Source organism: Osmia lignaria, chromosome 15, assembly GCF_051020975.1.
Source record: "Osmia lignaria lignaria isolate PbOS001 chromosome 15, iyOsmLign1, whole genome shotgun sequence".
Taxonomy (NCBI): domain Eukaryota; kingdom Metazoa; phylum Arthropoda; class Insecta; order Hymenoptera; family Megachilidae; genus Osmia; species Osmia lignaria.
In genome coordinates, this window is record NC_135046.1 from 7,600,097 (window position 1) to 7,625,709 (window position 25,613).

A 25,613-nucleotide genomic window follows, 5' to 3' on the forward strand; every position below is an offset into this window, starting at 1 on the left:
GTATCGAATGAATTCGAGGAATTTGTAATTGACGCGTTAACAATGCGCCATTGTGGACTGTTGGGAAAATAGGCGGAGGAATTTCGTTGGGGATGCTTCGCCAAATTTGTGCTCGGTGAAAACTGGACGCATTGTTTTAATCTTGATGAATTCTTGTAATTCGAATAACAAATTCTATATAGATACATATATACATATTTGAAGGAATAACATTTACGAGTGCATAGAATGATTTTGTATTTGAAAGATTTTAAGTATTTTTAATTGCATCCTCCAGATACAAACGATGCGAAGCAATCGTGAATCCAAGAAGGGACAGCAAAGTGGAACGGGTCGTTCGATTGATAATGAACGATCGAAAAGAAGAAAGTTTCGCTTCGATTCGTTCCCGTGCATTTTTCCGTGGCGCACGGATTCGTCGAACGCTTATGAACAAAAGAAGCCGGAGGGTAAGATTGAAGGGGATGAAATTTTTCGGGCACAGTGAAGCGGAAAGAAGCGTCTTCGACGTTTCGAAGTAGTAAATAATGGAGGGTGACGAACGGATGGCTACGGAGGATGCGCGAAAAAAGAATGAACGGACTGAGTGAAGACTGGGGAATGGCGTGGGGGAGGGATGGGAAAAATAAAGGAATAGAAAATTGCACGATAAACTCGTGCCACCGTTTCTACCTTAGCATGGTAAATTGCGAATAAACAGGCGCGGACGGGCACGAGAGAATATTTCGCGTAGCTATGAGGAATTCGCCAAGGATGAATACCTTGAAATCCATGCGGCACGTAATCGAAGCGGGAACTCGACTTAATCAATTACGTTATATTAACTGGCGGTCGTGAAAAATGAAATTTCCTTTAGCTGCGGAATACCTTTCACCGCGAAATAGAAATTCCCGTTTATTGCGTTCGTGGCCCGTACACGGAACGATCGCTTTTGATTCTTGGAATTCGAGAACTTTGCATATTCTTCCGGAGAACTTTCTCCCGGAAATACGCGAATTTTCATGATATTTAGAATACCGTAAGATGCATAAACAATGTTCAAATTAGATTTAAATTATCACTATGTATTTGCGATGGGTAGGTTACACTGGCACTCGAAGGAAAACTTCATTTACATTTGGCAACAACTATAATATGGATTAATTGCTGGCGACATGATGGTTTAACAGACGTTCGTGAGATAGAATTTAACCACGAAAAGACTGGCCAATGTTTAAACTTGGCCGTTGCCATTCCAAATATTCGCATTTCATCCTTTGATGTGACGCGGTTTCGCGTGTAACCGGAAGCCCCCTGTATTTGCCTCTCTGTCCGTACAGTTAACGGAATCAAGTATCGTCGAATTAACCATAAGTGATAAATACGAAAATTTTACACGTTAAATATACGCTGATTATTAATTCAATTCCGGTGTAAAATTTATATCTCGTTTCTTCTCTGTTTCATTCTTTTCTGATATGGATACACTCGAGTGATTTCGACAAATTGATTCGAACATATAAATTTTCCCAAATAAACTGATTTTATTAACTTCGTTTAATTTGATGTAATTGTATAGAGAAGAAGGTTTTAAAGTTTGATTTTTCTGAAGGAAGAATAAAAGGTTGCTGATCAAGGAGATAAAATGAATCTCGAGCAAAAGTTTGAAGTTGTGAAACGCCAACGGAACAACACAGTTGCACTGATTCTCCTGTAGAATATTTCGGGTCATTTAACGAATTAACAATTATAATCTCTGGTTAGGATTCTTGCCATTACCATAAATGACAATCAGCAAATCAAGAGTTTATCTAAATATCCAACGAAGAAACCAGTTTCTAGAAAATCAGATATATGAATGAATTATTAATGATGAAAATTATGAAATTGAAGAATAAAAGATGATAATAATTTTTTGTATCTTGAAAGGGTAAAAACTAAAAACAAAGGGTTGTTGTTCTGCTTTATCCGAGGGAACGGTTACCGATTGCAAGTTCAAGTTCACTCCATCTGTAGCAATATGATTCAACCCTTAGACATTTATTCGATACTGTTTTATCTATCGTAGGAAAATCACCTTTGCTTACTGCTTATCGGTTTATCCGGGTTATTTCTTCCCAAAATGGCACTTTGTAGAGGCTTTGTAGCCCCTCTTTTGTCCAACGAACTTTTTGTCAATTATTTTGCATTACTTTTTCTTTTACATTGCGTTGCCGTCTTCGTTTCATTATTCGTCCCATATTTCGCCTTTCTTCGGTTGCCAACAGCACACGGTCACCCATCTTTGGCGTGATCACATTTTTATACTGGGATAAAGCAGATGGAGCTCGTTCTGGTGGCACAAATTCAAAATCTCTTCATAACAAAGGACATATCTAGCCTTATTGAATCTATAGTTCTGGTACAACTAAAGAAACTTTTCTTTTCTTTTATAAATTATATTGTACTTAATGTACTTATTTTTGGTAAAATTCAGTAATGTATTTGTAGTTTTATTTATCAAGTAAAAATAGTATGATGTATTATTTCGAGAGTATCAGTATAAAGGAAAATGAAGAAAACAAAGACATTAGATTGAATTGAACAATGTCCATTATATTATATATTTTATTCCCACATACACACGGCACGTTGTGAACCTTTTCTTAAATATTAATAATATTATCATAATAATAATAATAATCATCGTCATTCTCGTTATCATCGCAATGATAATAATTTTAATAATAATAAGTAAACAATAATAAACATAATAATGTGAATTCATGAGATATATTTATATTTATGTATATATATATTTATAATAAATCATATAGTAATAATCATCGTATTATAATATATATTTATATGTACAGAGGGGTACAATATTATTATTCTTTATTAGTTTAATATTTATAATCGCAATATTATATTTATTTCTGTCTGTATACATACACAATGAATTAGATTATCGGCCCTTTCTTACGCCACACACACGCGGCGAATAAATTCTCTCACTTTCTATCTTTTTTTGTTTAGCTTGTTATCTTTTTTTTGTTTTTCTTTTTTTTAATCATTTTGTTATCTCCTGCCTCCCGGTTTTGACTCAAGGACCGCAATTTCGTCCTTCGACGGCGCATCTGTTCACTACGCTCGAACATATTCGCGGAAGAAAAGAGCCACGATTTTCATATCCTTCCTTATCTCCTCTTTTTTTTTTTTTGTTACTTTTCTCACTTTTTTTTTGTTTACCTCCATCGAGAAAGGCGTCGTCGAGTTAATTCGAACAATCTCGAATACGCAATCGACTATACATTTCTCTGAACGCGATCTCGGTACAATCCGTGATCGTTTTGCTTTATCTTACAAAACATCCATTATAGTCTGGCGGCTTTTGGATAGAGAGTCGCGCGTTGCTTGCTGAGCCAAGGTTGCAATGAAAATTCTTTGTTTCTTTGACAATTTCGAATCACGATTAATTTAAACAATTTATTGATTACGCGATAGGCAAACACACTCTCTTATTTCTCTATTCATTTGTTCGTACGTCTTTTCATTATTTCTCACCTTCCGTTTCGCGTTCGCGACACGAAAACGCGCGGCTCTTTCGCCAGCAGCGCGCCTTTCATAAATATTCTGTACAACGTTATAATTATTATAAATTATCATTATATCTTATATAGAGCCTTACCGTTACATCATTATTATCGGTAGTGTAAAATTGAAACCTTTACGTACTTATGCAGATTAGACATTAACGTCTGCCGGTGATGACTCGCCCGCAGCCGTTCATCTTCTCCCACTTTTTTATCATTTTTTTTTTTTTTGTTTGTTAATAATTACTTATTTACCATTTTTTTTATCTGCTCATTTTTTTCCCTCAATCGATACATAATCGTATAATTTATTATGTTGCTATACGTATTGTAGTCGTTTATACGATTAGTAAGAATATGTAAAATCGGTATCTCGTCTTAACTCCATGGCTTTGCACGTTTAATTCAATAAATCTCGTTTAAGCATCCACATAATTGTTTAATATACATAGAATGAAAAGTGATTTATTTATTGCTTGTTATATTGCAAGTTTCCTCATTGCAAGCTGTACCATACCGCCGAGCTTCCCTTCGTTCTTTCACGCTTTGCCGCCTTTGCTTGGGTGTCTCGCGAGGTGTCGTAAAAGATATTTTAAAAAACCCTTTCTTCGTACTCCGTGTTACAAAACACAAATAACCGCAACCCCCGGAATTCGTAAAACGTTGTGTAAAACAGAACACTCGGTGTTCCCGGTTATTCCTCGCGACAACAACGAAACATATTATCACAAAAGGTAAGGACCACTACGAACAGTAGAAAGCGAACGTCTCTAAAAGTTTCGAATCAACGAAAGTTTCTTTTCAGACTTGGTTCACAGACTTTACAGAAAGGACGAATGAAGATGTGCCTGTGTATCGGTATGCTCGAGTGCACGATAGTTAGTGTATTTAATCAAATTAACGCAGCTTCGATAATTAGATTATTCGATGAAAAATGAACAGAAACGCTAAGCTACGAAACGATTTTTAGATCTGATAGCGAAGAATTTTTAGATCTCGATTTGCGAAGAATCGGAACGCAAACAAGAAAAACGAAAGAATCGTTTCCCTTATCACTTGCCACCATTGATAAGAGGTTCTCGAGGATTCGCAATTTCGATGACAATTACCGTGTTATCTGTCGACCGGTATCACCGTTCTAGAAACGTAACAACTTTTGCTTGACCGATTTGAACATACTCACGATGGGACGGCGAATTGAACCGAAAAGCGATCGAGAAAGGGATACGAAGCGTTTACCTAACAGTCGCTATCGAGTTTTATTTTACGAGTTGCACGAACAGGTACCGAACATTTGCAATAAAACTGGAACGATGACATAATGGCTTGTACGAAGAATATCACCGAGGAACATCGTGTGATCGTTTTGTAAATGAACGCGATAAGACGCGAAAAATGTAGAAATAGTAGGAAGAAAATTACAAATTTAGTATTATTGAAATTGCTTGTTCGGTAAGCGATTCGACTGACCCATGTAAAAAATCTAACACGCCAACAATGAAATGTTAAAAATAATAACCAATTTGAATTGAAACATTTTTACTGATATTTAAGATTGATAAAATTCAAGTTCGATCGATTGAAAATTTGGTACAGATATTAAAATGGAAAGAGCAAAAACTTCGCTAGACGATGTTTAAAGCGAAACTTCATCGAAGCTCGTGGCTATTTGACCCATTTCTGCACGCAGGAAGAATATTTAACAGATTACAGTGTGTCTGTCCGTTCAAACGTGTGCACGTATAATTACATGATTATATACTTATCATAATGTTTATGCTTTGCGTGCGCTTACGTATATAATATGTATATAATATATACATATATGTATGGGGTTATGTTCACATTTCGTTAAGCTGCAGCACGAAGAAATCGAGTACGGACCGTCCATTTTAATTGTCTAAAACCGAGTGTAATGTAAATCACGATGCTTCTACTTAAAATTCTATTTATTCTTATTCGATGGCTCTGCATATTTTAACACTGGCAACAGAATTACTCTCATTGGCATTCATTTTTTTGTTTTTTTGGACGAGCCAACACGATATCCTCGTGTCGCGTTTAGAAACCTGAAGAAACGAAACGATCACCTCAAATACAACGACGGATTGTATTTGTAACACAGCAGGTTATTGCATTGTGACAAATGGAAAAATGGCAGAAGGACGACATTACAATAATACTAGCCGACGATAACTCGTAATAATAATGATCCACGATAATAACTATAATAATCGTTATAATATAGAGCAACAGAAAAGAGAAAACAAAAAATAGAATAATATCAATAATAACCATTTGTAATAATGATAATAAACGAGCTCTGGTAGCCCACGTGTTCCCGTGACGCGTGAATAAAAATAACTCCTAGGTAGGATAAGTTCACCCTATAAAACATAGCTGCGACGTACCACATGAAATAACGATCACGATCGATCAATTATATTACAACTGACTCGAAACTGGATCGATCGAATCGTACACCACGTTCGAGCGCTTTTCTTTCTGTGCCGCCAATTCGCAAGGCCGTTAGAAACAGCTAAAAATTCATCGAAACACCGAAAAGGTAGTACCAGCAAATTCTAGCCACCCTCGAAGAGAAAAGCGCTCAGACATCAGGTGCAGGGTCGCAACGACGATCTTCTCGTACGCACGAAAACGTTGTTTCGAAAAATTGTCTATCTATCTACGGACTTCTGCGAGTTCATTCCACTCACTCCCTCTCTCTCGTTCTCTAATGCTCTTTTACTCTCAATTTCTCTCGCTCTCGATCCATTCAAATGGCGCACAGAGCGACGGGGATTCCTTTTTTTCTTCTTCTTCTTCTTCTTCTTCTTTTTTCTTTTTAATTTTATTTTTCGAATATCGTGGCATCGCGTCCGCGTTTCCTCTGTTCCGCGTAAAGATAGAACGCATCGTCGCGTGCTCCTGTCAGCTTTTAGTTGAGGAAACCAAAAACGAAACGCGCAGATTCGTGTCGCACAGCGAATATACGCTAAACTAGCCGTTCTAGGAAACATATCAGCAGTCAAGAAATAGAGGGTGCGTAGAAAGTTATCGAAGGATCGATATCGACGAATCCGTGAGACGAAAGTGAAATTGATTCGTTTTCCTTTTTTTCTTTTTTTTTTCTTCGGATTTCTTTGGAAAATTCTCTTCTCTTAATCGTTCGTTCCGTTTCATTTGTGTACGTATACCGATGTGTTCTTGATCCTGTACTTAATATTCGGACGAGTTCGCTCGGTTGTGAAGTGTACAATTGTTCTCGTTGTATCGTAAGAAAACTTATAATAGAGAAATGTCTTTCTGTGTGTGCGCGCACGTGTGTATGTATGCGATACAATAGTGTTACTCGAATGGTGATAGAATTAAAAACGATGCTCGTAAAATCTAAAGTTTCAATCGATTGGGCCACTCTAGTCGGTTCCAAACATGGAACTGTTTAATCGTTAACACTAATACAAGACTGAACATTGTTCCAAAAATGATGAACGAGACCTTGTACGCGACTATTGCTGTTTGAATTCAAGCGTGAACATATCGAACTTTAAATAATGTTATGTTCGTATCATTTTCTCATAGTTTTACATCTTTCCGATGCGTGCCGCGGTTCAAACGCGCTTGATTTTGTCGAGTCGTATCGCTCGCGACGGGTCTCGTCGTTAAATTATTACTCGATATTGCTTTATTCTTTACGAAAAGTCGTAGGATCGACAATTTGGAGTTGCATCCGTGACAATAAGGAGCAACAACAACAAAATGAATATGAATAAATGACTGGTTAACTCGCACCTCGAGTGCTTTAAGTATCGTTAAATGGCTGCTATTTTTACTGCATCTTCACTTGTCTTTTTTGTATACGTATGTGTCGTACCTTATATTATTATTTAATCATTGTGAGGGATCTCTGTTTGTTCGTGTGATTCTAATCTCATTTCACCGTTCAATCACGGAATGACAATAATCGATGACTTACTTGATTAACATCTTCCTCGCACTCTCTTTACAATATGACCTCCATTTCCTTTCTCCTAATCTCTCCGCGCTGTATTAATATATATATATATATATATATTTTTTTTTTTTTCGGTTATCGTAATTATTACTTATTACTTATACGCGTGTATATTTATATTTATATTCATATTTATATCTATATTTATATTTGTGTATACATATATATATATACACAAGTGTATGGTGTCTGTACGTGTGTCCATTAGAAGTGTACAATGTGGAAGTGTGAGCATGTAAATTGCGCGCCGAGTGATCGAGCTCGGTCGATGAGCGTGCGACGCTTTCGAAAACTTTTGTATTTATCCCCCTTTATTGAAATTCATTCGTCGGGGGGTGAAAAAATGTCTCCCTTGTAAAAAACGAAAAAGCATCGCAAAAAGAAGGAAACGAAGACTGGACTGCATCGCACAACGAGCTCGTCCCGATCGCATTTTATTTCTTTTTTTCCCTTCTTTCTTCGAGTCCTACCTACGTACCAACCCTTGTTCTACCCTCACCCACCCCGGTTTGCACAACCCCCTAACCGCTCAGTTTTTCCCTCACGATCGGTGATGATCATCGAAAAATTGTTCAGTACAATAGTATATTAGCTTTTAAAACATCAATAACTATATATACATACAAATGCATAAAACAATGTCTCAATATAATATTTGTTCATCTTCCATAATCCTCATATTTTTTATTTTGTGTGTTTGTTATCTTAATTAATTTTATATATATATATATTTATATAGTTGTAATATATTTCTTGCCTTTTTTTTAATTATTCAATATGTATATTTTTTATATAGACGTAATATTTCAATATTAATGTATTTTTTTTTTTATATTTATAAATATAAACGCGTGGACTGCACTCGCATATATTTTGTTTGCTCTTGTCTCCTTTTTCTCTTCCCTCCCTATATAGTCTCGCGACACCCCTTAACTTTTTCATTTCTATTTTGTTCACTTTTGCGTTAGCTCACGTGTATATTGATCGCAGTATTCATTTATTTCGTTTTTTGTTCTAATTAATAATTGATCGTAGATCTCTTTCGAATATATATTTATAGATTTATATATAACTCTGATTCAGAGGATCCTCCTTGTTGAAAGTCGCCCGAGTTCCTGTCACCATATCTTCTGCATCGATCAAGCAATTTCAAGAATAAATAATTGCAGAGAAGTAACTATAAAACATTATGTATCACATTCGATTATTATTCACGCTGTAACAATAACATTCAACGTCAACCGAAACTATTAATCTCAACAGAGATGATTATTTTTAATAATTAAAGGAAAGGTGAAATCGTCGTTAGGAACTCAGAATTCTTTCAACAAACCTCGTTCATCCTAACTGCGAAAAGTTACAACTTATATACTTAAAAACTTTGTCTTCTCCGTTCCTATTTTCTGCATATGTTTTCTATTTTGCTGTTCTGTTGCGATCTCGCGCGTCAGCGTCCCTTAATCCTACGTACGACGAATTTCATTATACATTACGTTCTTTGAGCTGGTGTTACATCCTCGTCTATGTGTTTCCTGGCTATTATTTTCCTTCGCGTTGAATCCAACTCTTTGTCTATTTGAACAATTAGCGCGGTTTTGGAAGCGTTTCTCACGGCTATTCACGGTTTGCCCAACTCATTAGTTCGTCGAACGTAACGAAAGATCTTCAAGAAGCTACTGAATTGACTGCGCGTTTATCATTTGTTATTTCACCTGAAAAGTAGCCTTCATCTTATGAAATCCACGCAATTGTAGAATATCAAAAAAGATCAGAAGATAGAAATTTAATTCGTTTAAACAGCAGTAGCTTATGTGGTGTACGATCAACTAATAGAAATTCAATCTTTATCGCGTCACACGATTTTTTTCCTGTTACTCGAATTATCCCCCAATGTATCAACCTTTGGTCCGATACGTACACAATTTTTCTTTTTCTTTTTTTTACACGCGTTTATCGTTAATTCTGGGGCGTAACGAAGCAGCTACCATTTTGTTTCGCTTGCAAGAAATCGGCATCGCAGCATCGGAAACACACGCGACCGCAGTTCGTTCCACCATTCGTTCCCACATCCGGGGTTGGTGATTCTTCATTCTCATTTTTCTTTTCCTTTCAACATTTCCAAAACGAACGAGATCACTCGCCGTGCACGTACGGGTCATCAACTTAAAAGTACATAGTTTATTCGCCCTATAATTTAATTGTTATATATTATTTTCTTTTGTTCTTCGATCATTATTTGCCATTTAATCCTTTATGGTCATGACGATGTATTGCTAACGTTCGTAAGAATTGACTCATTTATTTATTCGGTTTCATTCGTTCATTTCATCTTCAGTATTTTTTTTTTTAGCTTTTTGGTATTTTTTTTCATTTGCGTGCACGCACACCCGCGCACAGGAAAACAAAATGGCCGCCGTTCGACGTGACACGCGTCCCAATTAAAGGTCATCCCTTTTTTTTTTTTTGTTTGTTTACCCTGTTGTTGAATACAATAATAACCGTACTAGAATTGTCGCACGTGTAACCGTCGTTTCGTAATTATAATTAATCGCTCGTTGATTCTCACTTGGTGAATTGAATAACAATAATAATAGTATCGTAGGGAACGGGATTGATCAACAAAATGTACGAATCGGTACGCGAGATTGGTAACGCGCTTCGACGGTATCTTGTTCTCGTCCGGAATCAGGAGGGTTCCGGCGTCGCGACGTCTCTAAATCGAAACTGCCCTCCGACGGCTACAAAGTCTAATAAAAGTATTTTTAGCAAGAAAGAGCAACGGACCATGACTCCCTGTTTCCCGTACGATATTTAAAAACTTCACGGTACGCTAAACCTAAATCAATGACGAATAATCATTCTCGCCGTTAGCTCGTCCAATTAACGAATACTCGAAGCGCGAAAGAACGCAAGAATTTGGTGTCCAGTCGTTCCGCGATTAAGGCTACGTTACACGATATAATGTTTCTCTCACGTCTACGTCTTTCCTCGCTAGCCCCGCTTAAAATTTACCATTTTTTTATTTATTTTGTCGCGAAATGGCATTTTAAGATGACCGTGTGTTTAGTAAATCCTAAATGTGTCTTAAATAAACTCTCTCTCTCTCTCTCTTTCTCTTTCTCTCGCACACACATGTCTCTCTCCCTCCCGTTCTCTCACACATCCGGATAACAGACGCACAAAATCTCGCTTCGTGTCGGAGTACCGTTCATTTTTATTTTCTGTAAACGTGCTCCTCTCGTTTCCGCTTTGACTCACGCACTGGGCGCATTTAATTGGCGATACGCGATCTCGCCGTTAACTAACGCTCTGTACATATGCGGACGCACGGTATAATAATTGCATACACATTTATTATGTATGTATTTAATATACTTTTCCTTATTCTTTTAATGTATCTTGTTTCGCGTAACTTCATAGTTTACCTATGGCTCCCTCACCCGCGGTTCTGTGTTCTCTGTTCCTGTTCGTGTAGGTAATTCGTTTAAAAAGCCGCCGACGCGTGTGAAAGCGTGCGATCGTTTTAGGCGTCTAAAACGTGTGTGACAGTGTATTATGTACACGTTGCACGTGTACGTGCGTGTGATTTTTTTTCGTGTGTCTGGCGGTGTTGTATTATACGGTGAACGTGTACGAAATGCGTGTCGATGAACGTCGGGTCATATCCGGCTGACTCCTCCATAGGATCATGCATATACGCCGTTATGGTAAATCAATGATACAATAATTCGTGTAAGGGTAATATGTATATATGTACCGTGGTTAATGCAAGTAATCGATTGGACAGCTATACAATAGCCGATGAAATTCAACGGTCATCGTTTCGGCATCGAACGAGGCCAGACTTTCGACGATAAAACGCTCGGGACACTTGCTCGATCCCCGTCTCGCGACCCTGTGAATCTAATTAAAAATCTCTCCGTTTCGATGACCATGGCTTGCCTTTCCTTATCACCGATCATACGTGTGTATCGTCTCGAAAGCGAATCGCAAACGGATCTTCGCCGATCTGGTCTCGAAGTTTCGCGTCTTCTCTGTTTGTTCCTCGTGCGACAAGCAATGCAAACAGTTTCGCGTCATCCGTGCAACACGCGTCCGTCTACGTCTATATGCGTAGCCTCGCTCTCCTCCCTCTTCGTTCGTCTCCTCGCGTCACTTCCACGTTGCGCACCCGGGAAAAAGGGGAAAAGTGGTTCGACGACGCCGGGGCGAGAAAGAAGTGCCATTCCGGCATTCAGTCGGCAAAGAGCACGCTGACAAGTGGCGTACACGCGCGCGCGCGCGCGCAAAAAAGAAAGGAAGAAAAGAAAGGGGTGGAAAAAAGGGCGAAGCCACTCTGGCATGCATAGTGCCCTCATCATCTTCTCCTAATCCCACCCAACCGCCCTTTACACATCAGGGTTTCAACTCCCCTGTTGCAGTCGACTCGCGACATGCAATTCGCGACTCGCCACATTACTCGGAAAAAATCTCTAACGCTTCTTCCCCGTTTCCACGCATGCTTAGAAACTAAAAAATCCTCAGACAGATTCGCCTTCTCTTCCCGGGTGCGAACGTGTACGCGTCTAATAATTATATTTTTTTTTTATTATTTATATTCATATTTATATTTGTATTTATATTTGCATTTATATTTATATTTATATTTATATTTATATTTATATTTATATTTATATATATATATGTATATTGAGTGAACGCGCTCGTACTTGCATCGCGCACTCACTGCATCCATCAGTTTGTTTTTTGCTTTTGTTATTAATCATTAGAATCCTCATAATGTTTTATATATATATATATATATATATATATATATATAATAACCAGTAATCATAATAATCGTGTGTAAGTTGGTATTTCTTCCTCTGCGTTCGTCTGTCTCTTAAATACTAAAGATCATACGTTATCGTCTAATATTTTATCAATTATTTATATATATATATATTTATATTTTATATATAATATTTTTATATTCTAGACTTAGTCGCTTAATTATTTAGCAATTAATAATATTAATTTAATTCATTATTATTAGATTATTTTTTATTAATGTCGGAGAACGGGCATCAATACGCAGTTTCGGCCGTATCTAGCTGTACGCAGCTTCTGCCCTTCGAAATTTCTCTTACATTCTCTCTCACTATCCGCCATTTTTGTTTACCTCGCAAGCTTTCTGGACGCGTATCGGATGTACAATTTTTACCTTCTTCGTATTCTTTCTATTCTTTTACTCCTCTTCTCTTTGTGCTTCCCTATTTTATTTTTTATTTTTTTATTTTTTTTTATTTTTTTTCATTTTTCCCTGTCAAACTGCCTTCGTCTTTGATTTTGTCGTTTGAATCGTTTGAAGATCGTGTTACTTTTTCTTGATCGGTTACATCGTTGACTATGATCGGTCGCATCCGCAAGCTCTACCGATGAAAACCATTATTCTTCTACCTAAACACGATCCCTTTCGCCCGATGATGGTAAGGTACGTGATGGTCATCCTCTTCTGTCCAGAGATCGTTCATCGTGCAAAATTTGTCCAAGGCATATACATCGTTCATTGTACCGTCAGTCGACCGTGCTGCGCTCTGCCCTCTCGTCCATCCTGATGGAAAGAAAATTTGCCTCTGTTAACGACGTACTGCGATACGATTATAATAGAAAAGCCATGATTGTGAACTTAGCGCAAGCAGATCGTGTTAATGTTCGAGTGCTTGGACGTGAATGACAAGCGAAGAGGAAGATTCTGTTGTGATACGTTTAAGTTTTTTTAATGCGTTGACTGCCATACGGAATGTTATCTATTATTTCTGTTATCCATCATTCCAAGTACCTAGCAAGAGTATCTCTAATTGGATAATTCAAAGAATTTCTAATAAGACATAAAATGGATTCTTATGGAAATCGAGGCATCTTTCACGTATGATACAGCAGTCAACGAGTTCTTTTTTAATTAAGAAAATTAATAAAAATTCACCTGTATCACGAAAGCGTTTCAATATTTCAATTCGTTATAGGAAATTAATTATTTCACAGAAACTTACAAATGTGAACTGATGGAAAATATGTTTGAACGTGTTTGCGTTGCTACTAAGTGAAATGAAAGATTTTTCATTACCGTATTCGCAAGATAATGCGCTAAATTTGAAAGAAAAAGACAACAGGAAACATTATATCAATTTTTCGCTGCTGTTGATTAAAGTAACATGAAAGAAGCGATGAAAGTGCTTAAGTATTACACACTATTCACTTATACTTTACAACAGTTCGAATTTTATATCATAAGGTTCCTATAGCGAGCGATTGAAGCATATACTTTTTTTTAATAACATGAGATATTTAACATAACGATAATAGATTTGACATAAAGAGTAAGGAAATTTGATTACGTACCTGTTATTAGGTCTTAACAAGGCTCAATGGTAGCCATTAGTGAACGCCGCTGGTATTAGAGGACCCTAAAACATGAGGTAAAAGATTTTTATCTAAATTCTTGTACAATTTCATTTAAAGAATACAAGGTAAATTACTGAATATCCTACGTTGGTTTTCTTTCCAATAATGATTAAACTACGTGCAATTGCGATACTTGATCCTAGATATTAGCATCGTTGGGTATTGAAATTCCGTAAGTATCAGAAAGGAAAATATAAAAAAGAGAAAGGAAAAAAAATACGAAATGCAAAGTTAATAATGTATCTGCAAACTGAGAAGCTCAGCGTTCAGAGCTGTTTTGCAATCGAAGCTGTAGCAACATAAGTTAGAAAACTGTAAGAAAATAAAACTTGCATCATACTCTCGAATCTCTCAACTCCTTTCCGTTTTCTTTTTTTTTTTTCAATCTCATTTCAGTATCTTTCTGGGTTACATTTAATGGTTGGAAAAAGTATCACACACAAGTTTAATTCGATGCTGTTAGTACGGTTAGCTGTTGGAAAAGTACTTCGTTCGATCTGGCTCCCTCGACGAACGAAAAGTTTAATTAAAATCTTGAATTCTGTTCCATTGTGGAAACAAATGAAAGTGTTCAACGGATATCAAGTAACAGAACCGACTGCTGCAAAATGGTAATTTTTATTTCCTTTTAAAAATCCCGTGTCTTATTTGTTGTTCGTCGTAGTTTGAAACCGTAGAACTTTTTTTTCGGATATCAATTTCATTACTGAATTATGTTTTAAAAGAATTCAGAGAATGTTTGGAATACGAAAATCACTATTACACTTTCCCAAGAAAAAATCAGTTATAATAATAAGTTTGCAAGAATTCAATATTAACAACATAAAATTTTATATGTTTTTCAAAAGAAATGTCGATTACCCGTTCTGAACGCTCTCTTGAAAGAATTACATTTTTAAATGGATTATTACACTTTTATCTAGTGAGGTAACTAAAATTCAAGTGGTACGAGTCAACCATTGATCAGACTCCGGCCTGTTTGGTGGACTGCGTATCCTGAAGAAGTTACATAATTTTATTTTTATTACTCAAGTTAGAAATATTTTAAATACTATAAAATGGAGCTGAGAACTCAAGTGCTGATCGGTTCTTCTTCATCGAAGGTCAAATCCTTCATCTCCGAAATTGATAACCGTAACCAATAGAGGACTCGTACCACTCGTATCGGTCGACAAGCTTGCTGGACCTATGACGGTGTGAAGGGGGATCGTAGAATGGACTTACGGGACTGTAGTTGAGCGGGGCACGGGACACGGCGATCGCAGGGAACGCGGTCGTAGGGGGCTGCGGGCTAGCTGCGGCCTGGACGTAGCTGGCGACTGCGGAGTCAGCGGCTGCAGCTGCTGCTGCGGCTGCGGCACTTGAACTATACATGTCGATGGGGCCCGGCGAGTTGGCCGCAGGAAAAGATCGGCCCTGTGGCCCACCATGGCCGCCGGCCGCGTGCGGCGACGCCGGCGGAAATCCGGCCTGCGCTGCGGCCGCCTGGTAGTTGTTCATCACTGCAACGAACGCGCCTTCATCTTTAGCATTGTGAGTGTGCTACCACCCCAACGCCGGCCAAACGATTCTTAACACCTTGACTGCTATTAATCTAAAACCATCCTTACACGGCACGAATAACAATTCAACGTTGGATGATTTATGAAAATTTTTATACAATTTCAAGATGATTTCCGCAGCAGTCAACGTGTTAATTGCACTGCTATGTAGTCCTTGTATCTCTGACTAGAGGTTGCCAGAACGACAAAAGGTGTTCCCCGGGCACGTATCGTGTTAGACGTGGTGGATTCTTCGGGGAGGTCTGTTCGACGTGTTCACGAGAGAAGGGTTTCTAACTGTTGGCCGGCGAAACTTTGTTTGTTTTTCGAAGATAGAAGCGATCGAACGGGACACTGGGTGAATTAATCGTGAAACGGATTGGGATTGGACTCGACAGGTCCGAATCGTTTTCACGACCCCAGTTTCGAGGGGAAAAAAACAATGGAACGAACGATTCGATGGCCGATTTCGAGATGCTTTGTCCCGGCAATGTATCTTTATTTTGCTCGAACACATTGGTCGTGCTAAATGCTCGAAGTTTCTGCATGAAACAATTACGAGCGTACAAGTTTGGATAACCGGGCGAACAGGTTCCGAGTGTCCAGCACTTGAAATAGATTTAAAAGAACACGTACAATAATTGTATGTAGAGAATATTTTCAACAGCTGTATGTACAGAAATTGGGAAACAGTGTATGCCTATGCTACGATAGAGTATTAGAGATAACATTCATCAAACATTAATAAGCAGAAAGGAATGTTAGAAGGATTAGAATGGTATGTTTTTAGTTGAATGTTTCTGCGTGTCATTGTTACGGTATGAATGAACATCGAGATCATAAACTTGTTACCACATAATTGTTTCAAACAAATGCAAAAATGATCAGCCATCGGACAAACTGAATAAATTTGAAACGCGATGCCGTATAACTTGTATGTTCGAAAAACTCGTCAACAGCATGCTAAAAAGACAAACATGTGTCAATCAATTGATCTTACAATCATTCAAAACAACAAATAATTGAACCTCTTCGTTTCTACGCTTTCAAAATGTTTACAATAACTATAATATCGCTACATTTACATCCTGCTATCTCGAAACTTATCGAATCTAACTAATTATTCTTAGTATCACTAAGCACGCTTTACAACTTCAACAATAAACTCACGCAATTATCGTAACTAGCTCTTCTGCGCGTGTGTATATCCCGCAGCTTATAAAACGTTCGAATAGCAAGCGATATATTTAAACTTTGATCATTTATAAAAATAAAAAATAAAATGTTCAATCTTTCCATTTGTACCTTTTCCACGTTACATCAACGAAGACACGAATTACACATCGATAAACACTGTACACATAAATAGATCCACAGACAGAGAGTAATAACAGCAACAGGGTCCCTCTGTTGGAGACAAATAATCGTGACACACGTAAAACATGAAAGAAGCAAATAAAAGGAGACACTCAATAAGCGGATTACAAGACAGCTTTGCGCGCAACGAAACAATTGTAAACCGCCAGCACAGATACGATGCACACCGCACCCGTCGTCGCCAGGACAAGCAACGCAATCGCACAAGACGTCAACGATGCAGATTCTTATGAAATTTCGTAGGATGTCAGAACCTAGGCAATTTTAAGAAACATACGTTTAAAATTTGGAAAAATATAGTTGAGTACATTTGGGTAGTAGAGTGTTTCACTGAATAATGCTGAGGCATGACACCATGATCATTATGGAATGCAACCTTCCACTACCCTAACATACCAGACTATGGGGTTTTCCAAATTTGAATAGGCGGTTAAAATTATGATTATTATAGATATAAATTTTGTGATCCTGCGAAATTTCATTGACATCAAAGAGAACCATCCTTCGTTAAATGATACCGGAAGATGAACGACTGCGATAGCGAAGAATGGGGTACGGAAGAAAAGTTTAAGTGGAAGAAAAGCGCGGGAAACGATCGCGCAGAAGAAGAAAACGAAAATGACGAACAGGTACTGAATAGGGGGACGAAGAACGCGAGGAATTTGAAACTCGCTGGAAGAAAAAGGCGGAGGGCGAAGTATGACAAACCGAAAGCGCTCGATGTACAATCTAAAACCCCATTCGGCTTTTAAACTCTTGACAATGGCACCCGGTTACTTCCGCCGGTTCGTCGATGGAGGCGGGGGCAAGCGCGATTCAAAAGTTTGATTTATTTGAAAGGAGATTGCGAACGGCACGGGGACGGGATTGGATCAGACCAGAGCAAGAAAAAAATAAAAGGGTTGCAACGGAATCGGTGCCGTCTTTTCTTCCATGCTCTATGAATTGCTTCACATTTCACCCTTTACCTTTGCGAGAATCTTTACAAGATGCGTTGAAAAACGAAATCTGGCTAGTTTGGAAAAATTAGCACGAACTGTTGGATTGTTTTATAGAAACAATGTTTAAGAAGCTTGGTTTTTTGACACAGGTCTACGATAAAAATAAATAATATTTTAATATTATTATATTCTTCTCCAATCCGTTAAAATTCTGCAGATTCCAAGCTATCCAGGAAGAAATTGAAAAAGCGAACGAATTAAACGTGATTCCTATTGCCCTCTGCCATTTTAGGTTATTTCTCAAAGCAATCGAAGAATCAGTACCAGGTTCCTTGGAGCAAAATATCGTTCGACCAGGGTAATCATATCCAGAGCTAACCTTTGCGAAGTTCCATGAACATGGACGAGTCATGGTTCGAAGCGCGTTCACCACTCAAAGTGTACGGAAGAGCCGAAGCAAGGCTTGCAATTTGTCATTACGGCGTAATGCAAAGCTTGTTTCTATTAAAGCTTGAGAATCCTATCACGAAAGAGGATTGAATTACATGAGTTTCAGTACCGTTGCACTAGGGTAATGCCGGATTCCGTGTTTGGTTATATCGTTACGTCTCGATCTAACATTCACGGAGGCCTTGGTAAGAAGACGAACCATCATCATTTCTCTCTCTCACATACACACACATACACACTCGTTCTTGTTGTTATACTGCTTTCGCTGTATCGCGTGACACGATAATGAAAAGCTATCAAGAATCGGAAACCGTGCGACGTTCCCAGCGAACCTATTGGCCGTGCATTCTGACGTGTATATGTGTTACGGTACCGAGCATGGTTGATTTTCCTGAGGAAAACCTCCATAACTCGCTATGATATTCAAGATTATTAAATCCTACACATAAAAATATTAAAAACTAAGTTTGAAGGTACTAAAATTAATTTGAAAAAAATTAATACAATTTGCAATTATTAAATAGTAGAAGTATCAATAATAAAATTGAAACACGAGTGATGAAAGCTCCGTTTCCTACATCCTCATTTTCCCTAAAGAAGCCCACCATGCTCGGTACTGTACAGTCTGTTACAATAAGAGCGTAGTCGCCCTATCTTTTTATATTCTAGATAAAAGGAAAATATTATAAACGTTTATCTCTTAAGTAACAGACTGTACCTATGTATATATCGCATGTACATATTGTATACAGAGACCTGAGACACTCTTTAAGATGCGAGACAAATTAAGAAGAAAGCGGTAGGATCGAAGCCGAAAAGAAAGGAAAACTTTTAGACGTACCAGAAAGTGCTTGCGTGAGCAAGGGCGTGTTGTTGTTGGGGGTGAGCTGTCCGTTGGTTAGATCCACTGAAACATAAAACTCTGATCACAACTGCTCCGCGCTTGGATCGTAGACGCGTTGTGCGAGCGCTTCGTTCGCTACGTTTCTTTTCTTTTCTTTTTTTTTTTTTTTATTCTCGTTTACCGCCGCTCGGTGAAGGTACTGTCGTTGCTGATTAAAGGAGGCAAAGAGAGAGAGAAAAATAATATATAAACACACACACACACTCGAGCGACGTCAAAGTGACGGCCGAAAGGAAGACGACAAAGACGTGATTTTTCCGTGTGTGTTGCTTTGTCAGGATCGTAGATCCTCGGTGTACATTGTGCCGATGATCGAGAGGAGCCCCCGTTTCCCCCAGCTGCCTCGTTACTCATTTCCGATCCACGGATTAAACGCTCTCTCCTTTCTTTTATTCGTTCGTCTGTTAGCCCCATTTTTTTGCTCGCGATGTAGGCACGATGATCGTCGTTACTCTCTGTTACGAATGCACACGGCTGTGCGAAACGTTCGAAAACGGGGTCGATGCTGTCCATCGAGTCGATTACAGGGATTTGTCTCCTCCGTTTGTTACGTGGCGCGATGTTTACACGAGGATTCCTCGAGGCTGCGCTTCCGCTGCTGCGGAATATCGCGAACGCGTCAAATATTTAGAGCCTACGGTTGTCGAACAACGAGCAGTGTTTCTCGTTCGAACCGCGGATCAGTGAGACGAAAGAGCAGTTTTTCAGGGTTGAACGAATTCGCGTAACGCGGTGCTGTTCAATCAACGATGGGCAATGTTGAATAACTGAACAGAAACAGAATGAAAGAAGAGACAGATATGGCGCGAAGAAAATTGAAGAAAATAACGGAAAAACAGATAGAAAGGAAGAAGATGGCGTGATGCGTGTTTCCAGTCCAAAGTGAATGTCGACTTCATACATTTCTTCCGGAGTGCAGCCCGTTGGACGTGTTGCATCGGTGTCTCCGTATACGCGCGGCTTGCGTTCTCACTTCCGGTTCCGTGGTAGTACACTGCCGGCACTCCTGACATTGATAAAAGAACAAGAAGAGAGCTGAGAATGTGGGAAAAAAAACAAAAACGGGGACGAATTGTGACTAGTGAATGAACTAAAAAAAAAATTATAACGATGCTGATGAATTAAAAATAATGCTGACACGATGAATTCGTCATCTTTGCTTCCTGAAGAATGAAGTTGCTTACAAAAAAATATTTCAGGTGTCATTTCAAGTTCACTTCGCATCATTGGGTCGAAATATGGAACCATATGGAGAAATTTCCGTTAGATTGAAATTTAAGGAAATTAATATATACAGAATTTATAATTTATCTAATTAATAAAGTATCAATTAATTATCTTTGAAATATAACATCAAATGAAATAAATTTCGTTTATACGAAACAATTAATTGTTTCGAGCATAGAATCCTTCAAAATTACAATTTAATTATGATCCGTTCTCTAATAAAGTATCTCAGTTCATTAATTAAACTAATTATTGAGCATGAATTTATATTTATTTGTATGGTAAGAAGTAATATTAGATCATATGATTTCATAATTTAATTATGATCCGTTCTCTAATAAAGTATCTCAGTTCATTAATTAAACTAATTATTGAGCATGAATTTATATTCATTTGTATGGTAAGAAGTAATATTAGATCATATGATTTCATATTCCTATCCAATATTTCAATTTTCCCGGAAATCGTTTCAAATAAAAACTGAGTGAAACTCAACAAATCAGAGGAAGTTTCGAATCCAATGAATTTTTCGATAAACGTTCATATAACAACAAAACGAAACTATCCGATCGATTTTATCGATTCAACTGTCACGCGTTAGTCAATGCAGATTGTTCGACGAGACTATATTTTTATTCGAAATTCGTTCGGCAAAGTTCCAAAAGGAAAAATAATCAGAATTTTCATCGCATTCGCAGCTTTGCAGAAATGGTCGACGAAAAATCGTGAGATTCTTTGAAATCGACAGAACAGAGAACCGTCTGTGCTGTTTTGTATTTTCCGTGAATACACGAACGTTTTGACGTCACGCTTTCCGTGATTTTTCTTCTTTTTTTTTTTTCTCTGTTCCCGAGGCTCGCTTTTCCACGAAATAAACGCGACGTTGCGCGAGCACTTAGCGTCTGCAATCAAAGAAAAAATATCGCACAAAGGATCCCTGTAAATGGGATAAAGTCGTGTCGTGAACGCAAAGGCCGTCCATCGAAAATGGCACATCGTCGCGGAAAGAACGTCACGGGAAACGGAGAGAATAAACAGGACACGAAGAAAAGACGGCCGGTGAAAATGGGAATAACATTCAACGAACTCCAGTCGGACCTGTATATGCAATGACGATGAAACGACCCGAGTCGTTGATTCGAAATCCGAGTGAATTTTGCAAGGATCGAGGAGGATTGAAAAATAAATAGGGACAATAGAAGTTTCAGAAATAGCTGACCAAAATTTTCAAGCGTATCTTGTGAATCTGAAAATACCTTTTCAAGATCAAATACTTTCTGTTTACGACAGAATGATGCACAAATGTTTGATTAACATATTCACTGCTACGTGGGTCATTAATTAACGGAATTACAAATTTAATGGAATTAAATTGTTTTTTCATATACTTAATATTTTCAAAGGGTGAATAAAACAGAAGAAAAAAAATATATATATACTGATCGAATTGAGTAACCTACACTATACAAAGATTTTGAAAAATCATAACTAGCATTATCCTGAACATCCTATGTATTAGAAAATGAAATAATCATAGTCTTAATGAGCATTTTCACCATGGCAGTGAACGTGCTAAAGAAACTATTAAAAAGAGTTTAAATCAAAATCTCATTAAATCTCAATATCTAAATCAAACTATTCGACAGAAGTTTCTAAATATCAAACAAGAACTGAATCAATTAACTTCAAAAAATCGTGCATGTAACTGATTATCATCTAAATAAATACTATAATTAAATGTTCCATCGTAAACCAGAATTTGTAAAGAATTTGAAAAAGAAACATTTACAAATCCATGCTTATATTACTTATTTTAACTTAGGCATCTTCGCAGAAAATCTATGTATACGCTCTTTCGGTTATCTATTTCTGTGGGATAACCCGTATACTGGAGATCTTTTCAAAGCAAGCGTAGAAAGTGTGAAATATACATGAAAGAAAAGATCGATGAGAGTATGTAGCTGAAAGTTTCTACGTAACATAAAACATTACGATACATTGCTAAAGCCAGCTCCAGGTTAATTAGGTTAGTGGTTCTGTGAATACCGAGCTTAGGCGATAAATAGATAGCGAGACTATGGGGGCTAAATGAAATATTGCCAGCCTTATGGGGATCGAAAGAGATGATTTAAATAGATTTCTCGAGGTAGCGGATCGAATACATTATTAATTCAAAGAACGGACCTGTTCGGATCCTATTAAGCATAATAGGTAACCGTGCAAAAATTGTATTATGAAATTTTATAAATTTTAGAAGCTAGAAAACAGACAAAACTTTAGTAATTTAATTTTAAAAACAATGCATTGTCACAACCCTTAAGAAATAAATGTGCTAATTCTATAAATTAGAAATACAACGCGACAGCATTAATAGCACGAAACCCCATAAAGGTTCGAATGCTTCGAATTTTGCAGAAGAAAAGAATCACGCTGGAAAAGCGTGAAAATAGAGAGTTCTCATGGTGGAATCTCGTTCCAGGAATTGTAACCGACGGGACTGATAACGCGATAGCGTGAGAGGGTGAACGAACCATAAATCGCGGATCGACGTGATTTGTATGGGGTATCACGTCGCTTAATGGTGTGGCTTGTCTCTATCGGGTTCTGGCCGGAAGTTTCGAGCTACTGCAGCTACAGAGGAATATTCGCCGTGTTTCTCTATCGCGTGACGATTTACGTGACTTCATATCTTTTTCCCTTTGCGTGGCGAACTAGATATAGTGTGGTCAAAACTGGTTGGTTGCGAGTATCGTTCGACACTGGATTATGGGATTCTCAAGAAACGATAGAACCTATAAAAATAACACAAAATCGCCAGAAGCTTTTCAGAATTCTTTAACTTTCTCCAAGATGTTCCACGCAGAGCGAATCCTATGATAGCGAATTTTCATGTCTCTTGATTCGATTAACTGATAAAATACAAAATTCCGCTGGAAATCGAGGAATATGCAATATGACATTGATAGTGGAATCATTGAATACGTAATACAATCATGAATTGGGAGTTTTAAATTATTCTTCAGAGAAGAAGGCAAATCGTTCTCGAGAAGGTCGATAACTTTAAGGGAATGCTTCTTAGCATTTTATTCGAAAGAAAATACGTTTGCAATATTCTAATTAATTTAGCGATCATAAATATTTCTATTTTTAGAATTGCAATTATTACTTTTAGGACTTGTTGCCTCTCGCTTTGACCGGAGACAGCAGCCTCGACTCGTACAATTTCCTGTCCGGATCTGGTTTACACTTTTCTCCGCGATTAGAAAAATGGTATATCGAAGCTGATAGAAATCCTCGAACAATAGAAGCTCGTTGGTGGTGCAACTTTGAGAGTAGGAGTGGTAAAGGACGAAATCGGAGCGCTGTCAGAGGGATGACGAATGAACCGGAAAACCTCGCCCGCAGACGTTTATCGGACATTTCCGTAAAAAGAAAGGCGGCCATGTGGCGAGATGGCTGGAATGGTTTGAAAGCGTCTGAAATTCGCTGGATTGCGACTGTCGATATACCCGTGGGCCAGTGTCCAAAAATGGTGGCCGCGATGTGGAAGGCGAGAGGGAAAGGGAGAATGAAAAGCGCGGATGCCAACGTGTGTACGAGTATCTGGAAATTCTTAGAGGGCACGATTCGATCGTTTTCATCGAAACGACGGACCCGTAAAGATCTAGGCCAAGAGTTCATCTATTTCGAGTGTATCTCCAGCTGACGTAGATACGATCGAGAGTACGAACAACGGTGGGGTTGCGAGATCCACCGGCGTGATATGAAATATTGGCGGCCAAGAAAACCGTGACACGCTGACAGGAGAACGATTTCAAGCGGGCAACACGAGCTGGCCAGCCTCGTGTCGTTTCGCGAAGGCCAATTAATTCTACGATCCATTTACTGCTGACTCGAACAGCTCGAGAAACGAACGAGGGTGGTAAATGGGATTGCCTTTCCGCTGGGATTCTACTTCCAACGATATTTTGAATATATATTCCTTAAGAGAGAAAAAATAAAGCACCGACCAATTTCGAAGAAATTGGCCGGTTAATTGCGAGTGCTTCTGAATATCCAACTGGTTAATATTCAAGGAATTGTTAGGAAATCGAAAGATGCTCCGAAACGATGGAACAAAGTTCGACAATTTTTCGGTAGCAATTGAAATACAAATTCCGTTGATTCAATCGAATTCATGAATAAACTCTTTAAACGGATGAAAAATGGAAATCGATGGGCGCTATCGCGTATTCTTCCATATTCACGAAGAACGAAATTGTTCGTGGATCGATAGGAATCTCGGTGATTCCTAGAACTGAAGGTAAAACGCACGCGTGTCTCTCTCTATAAAGGAATATTTCTGTGTACCTTATAGCACGAGAAACCGAATCCTTTTATCCAGATAGAATAGGAGAAGATATGTGTGTCGGGGTACTGATAAAATACACGTCTCCTTGAATTATTGACACGAGTTAAAATGGGGATTATTAGTGATTCAAGCGAAAGAGAAATAAAAAATGAACATGGTTTATGAAATGATAAGAATATGATAAAAGTTCCCTATCGTCAGCGTCAAATTAAGGGGAGGTCCAAGGAGGGCTTCAGCCCTAGGGCCTCAAAAATCTGAATCCAGTCCTGATTACCGCTAGTGTTCCACGAGAAATCTTTCTAAAATCATGAATTTTTAATCACGGTTCAATTATTTTCACACCAAAATAAGCACCCAATGTGATCCGAGAAAAGTGTCAAGCGTACTTCGACGAAGCAACACACTGGACAAATCACGCGTTTCGACCAACAATCGTGTCGATTGTTAATGTTGGTTAACTAAAGTTGATTGACAGCGAGCTGTTAGCTGGTGCGCCCTCGTGCAGCGACGAGAACTTGAAGCGTCAACAAAGGAAACAATTTAAACAATGGTTAATTTGCATATCCTAAACTACACACACGTATCCAACGATAATACCGTTTAACAATCGTGAATCTTGAACGTATATATATATATTATAAGATAGGCATATATATTAATGGCGTAATAATCGAGTATCTTCAACGAGTCGAGAACTCTCTAAAAAGACTACGTACGCGTTCAAAGTGTCTCCACTCGGCTAAGATAAACTAATTAGCGTTCTAACACTAGCCAAGTAAAACTCCAACGGTATGTATATATATATATAT

At 38.0% G+C, this 25,613-nt stretch overlaps 1 protein-coding gene across 6 annotated transcripts in view; it reads right to left on the minus strand.

The window, feature by feature from the left end:
* Positions 1-5,443: 5,443 nt before the first annotated feature.
* Positions 5,444-25,613, minus strand: part of Rbp6 (RNA-binding protein 6) — a 620,601-nt gene continuing 600,431 nt past the window's right edge. For 3 of the 6 annotated variants that reach the window (XM_034315147.2, XM_034315148.2, XM_034315152.2), the window contains 5 exons: positions 20,128-20,232; positions 19,164-19,229; positions 15,238-15,515; positions 13,951-14,015; positions 5,444-13,162 (listed from right to left, as the gene is read on the minus strand). In XM_034315147.2, coding sequence (XP_034171038.1) covers positions 13,974-14,015; positions 15,238-15,515; positions 19,164-19,229; positions 20,128-20,232 — 491 coding nt within the window. In that variant the 3' untranslated portion in view covers positions 5,444-13,162; positions 13,951-13,973. The remainder of the gene's footprint in view (positions 13,163-13,950; positions 14,016-15,237; positions 15,516-19,163; positions 19,230-20,127; positions 20,233-25,613) is intronic. The other 3 variants (XM_076692564.1, XM_076692562.1, XM_076692563.1) reach the window with 3 other exon arrangements.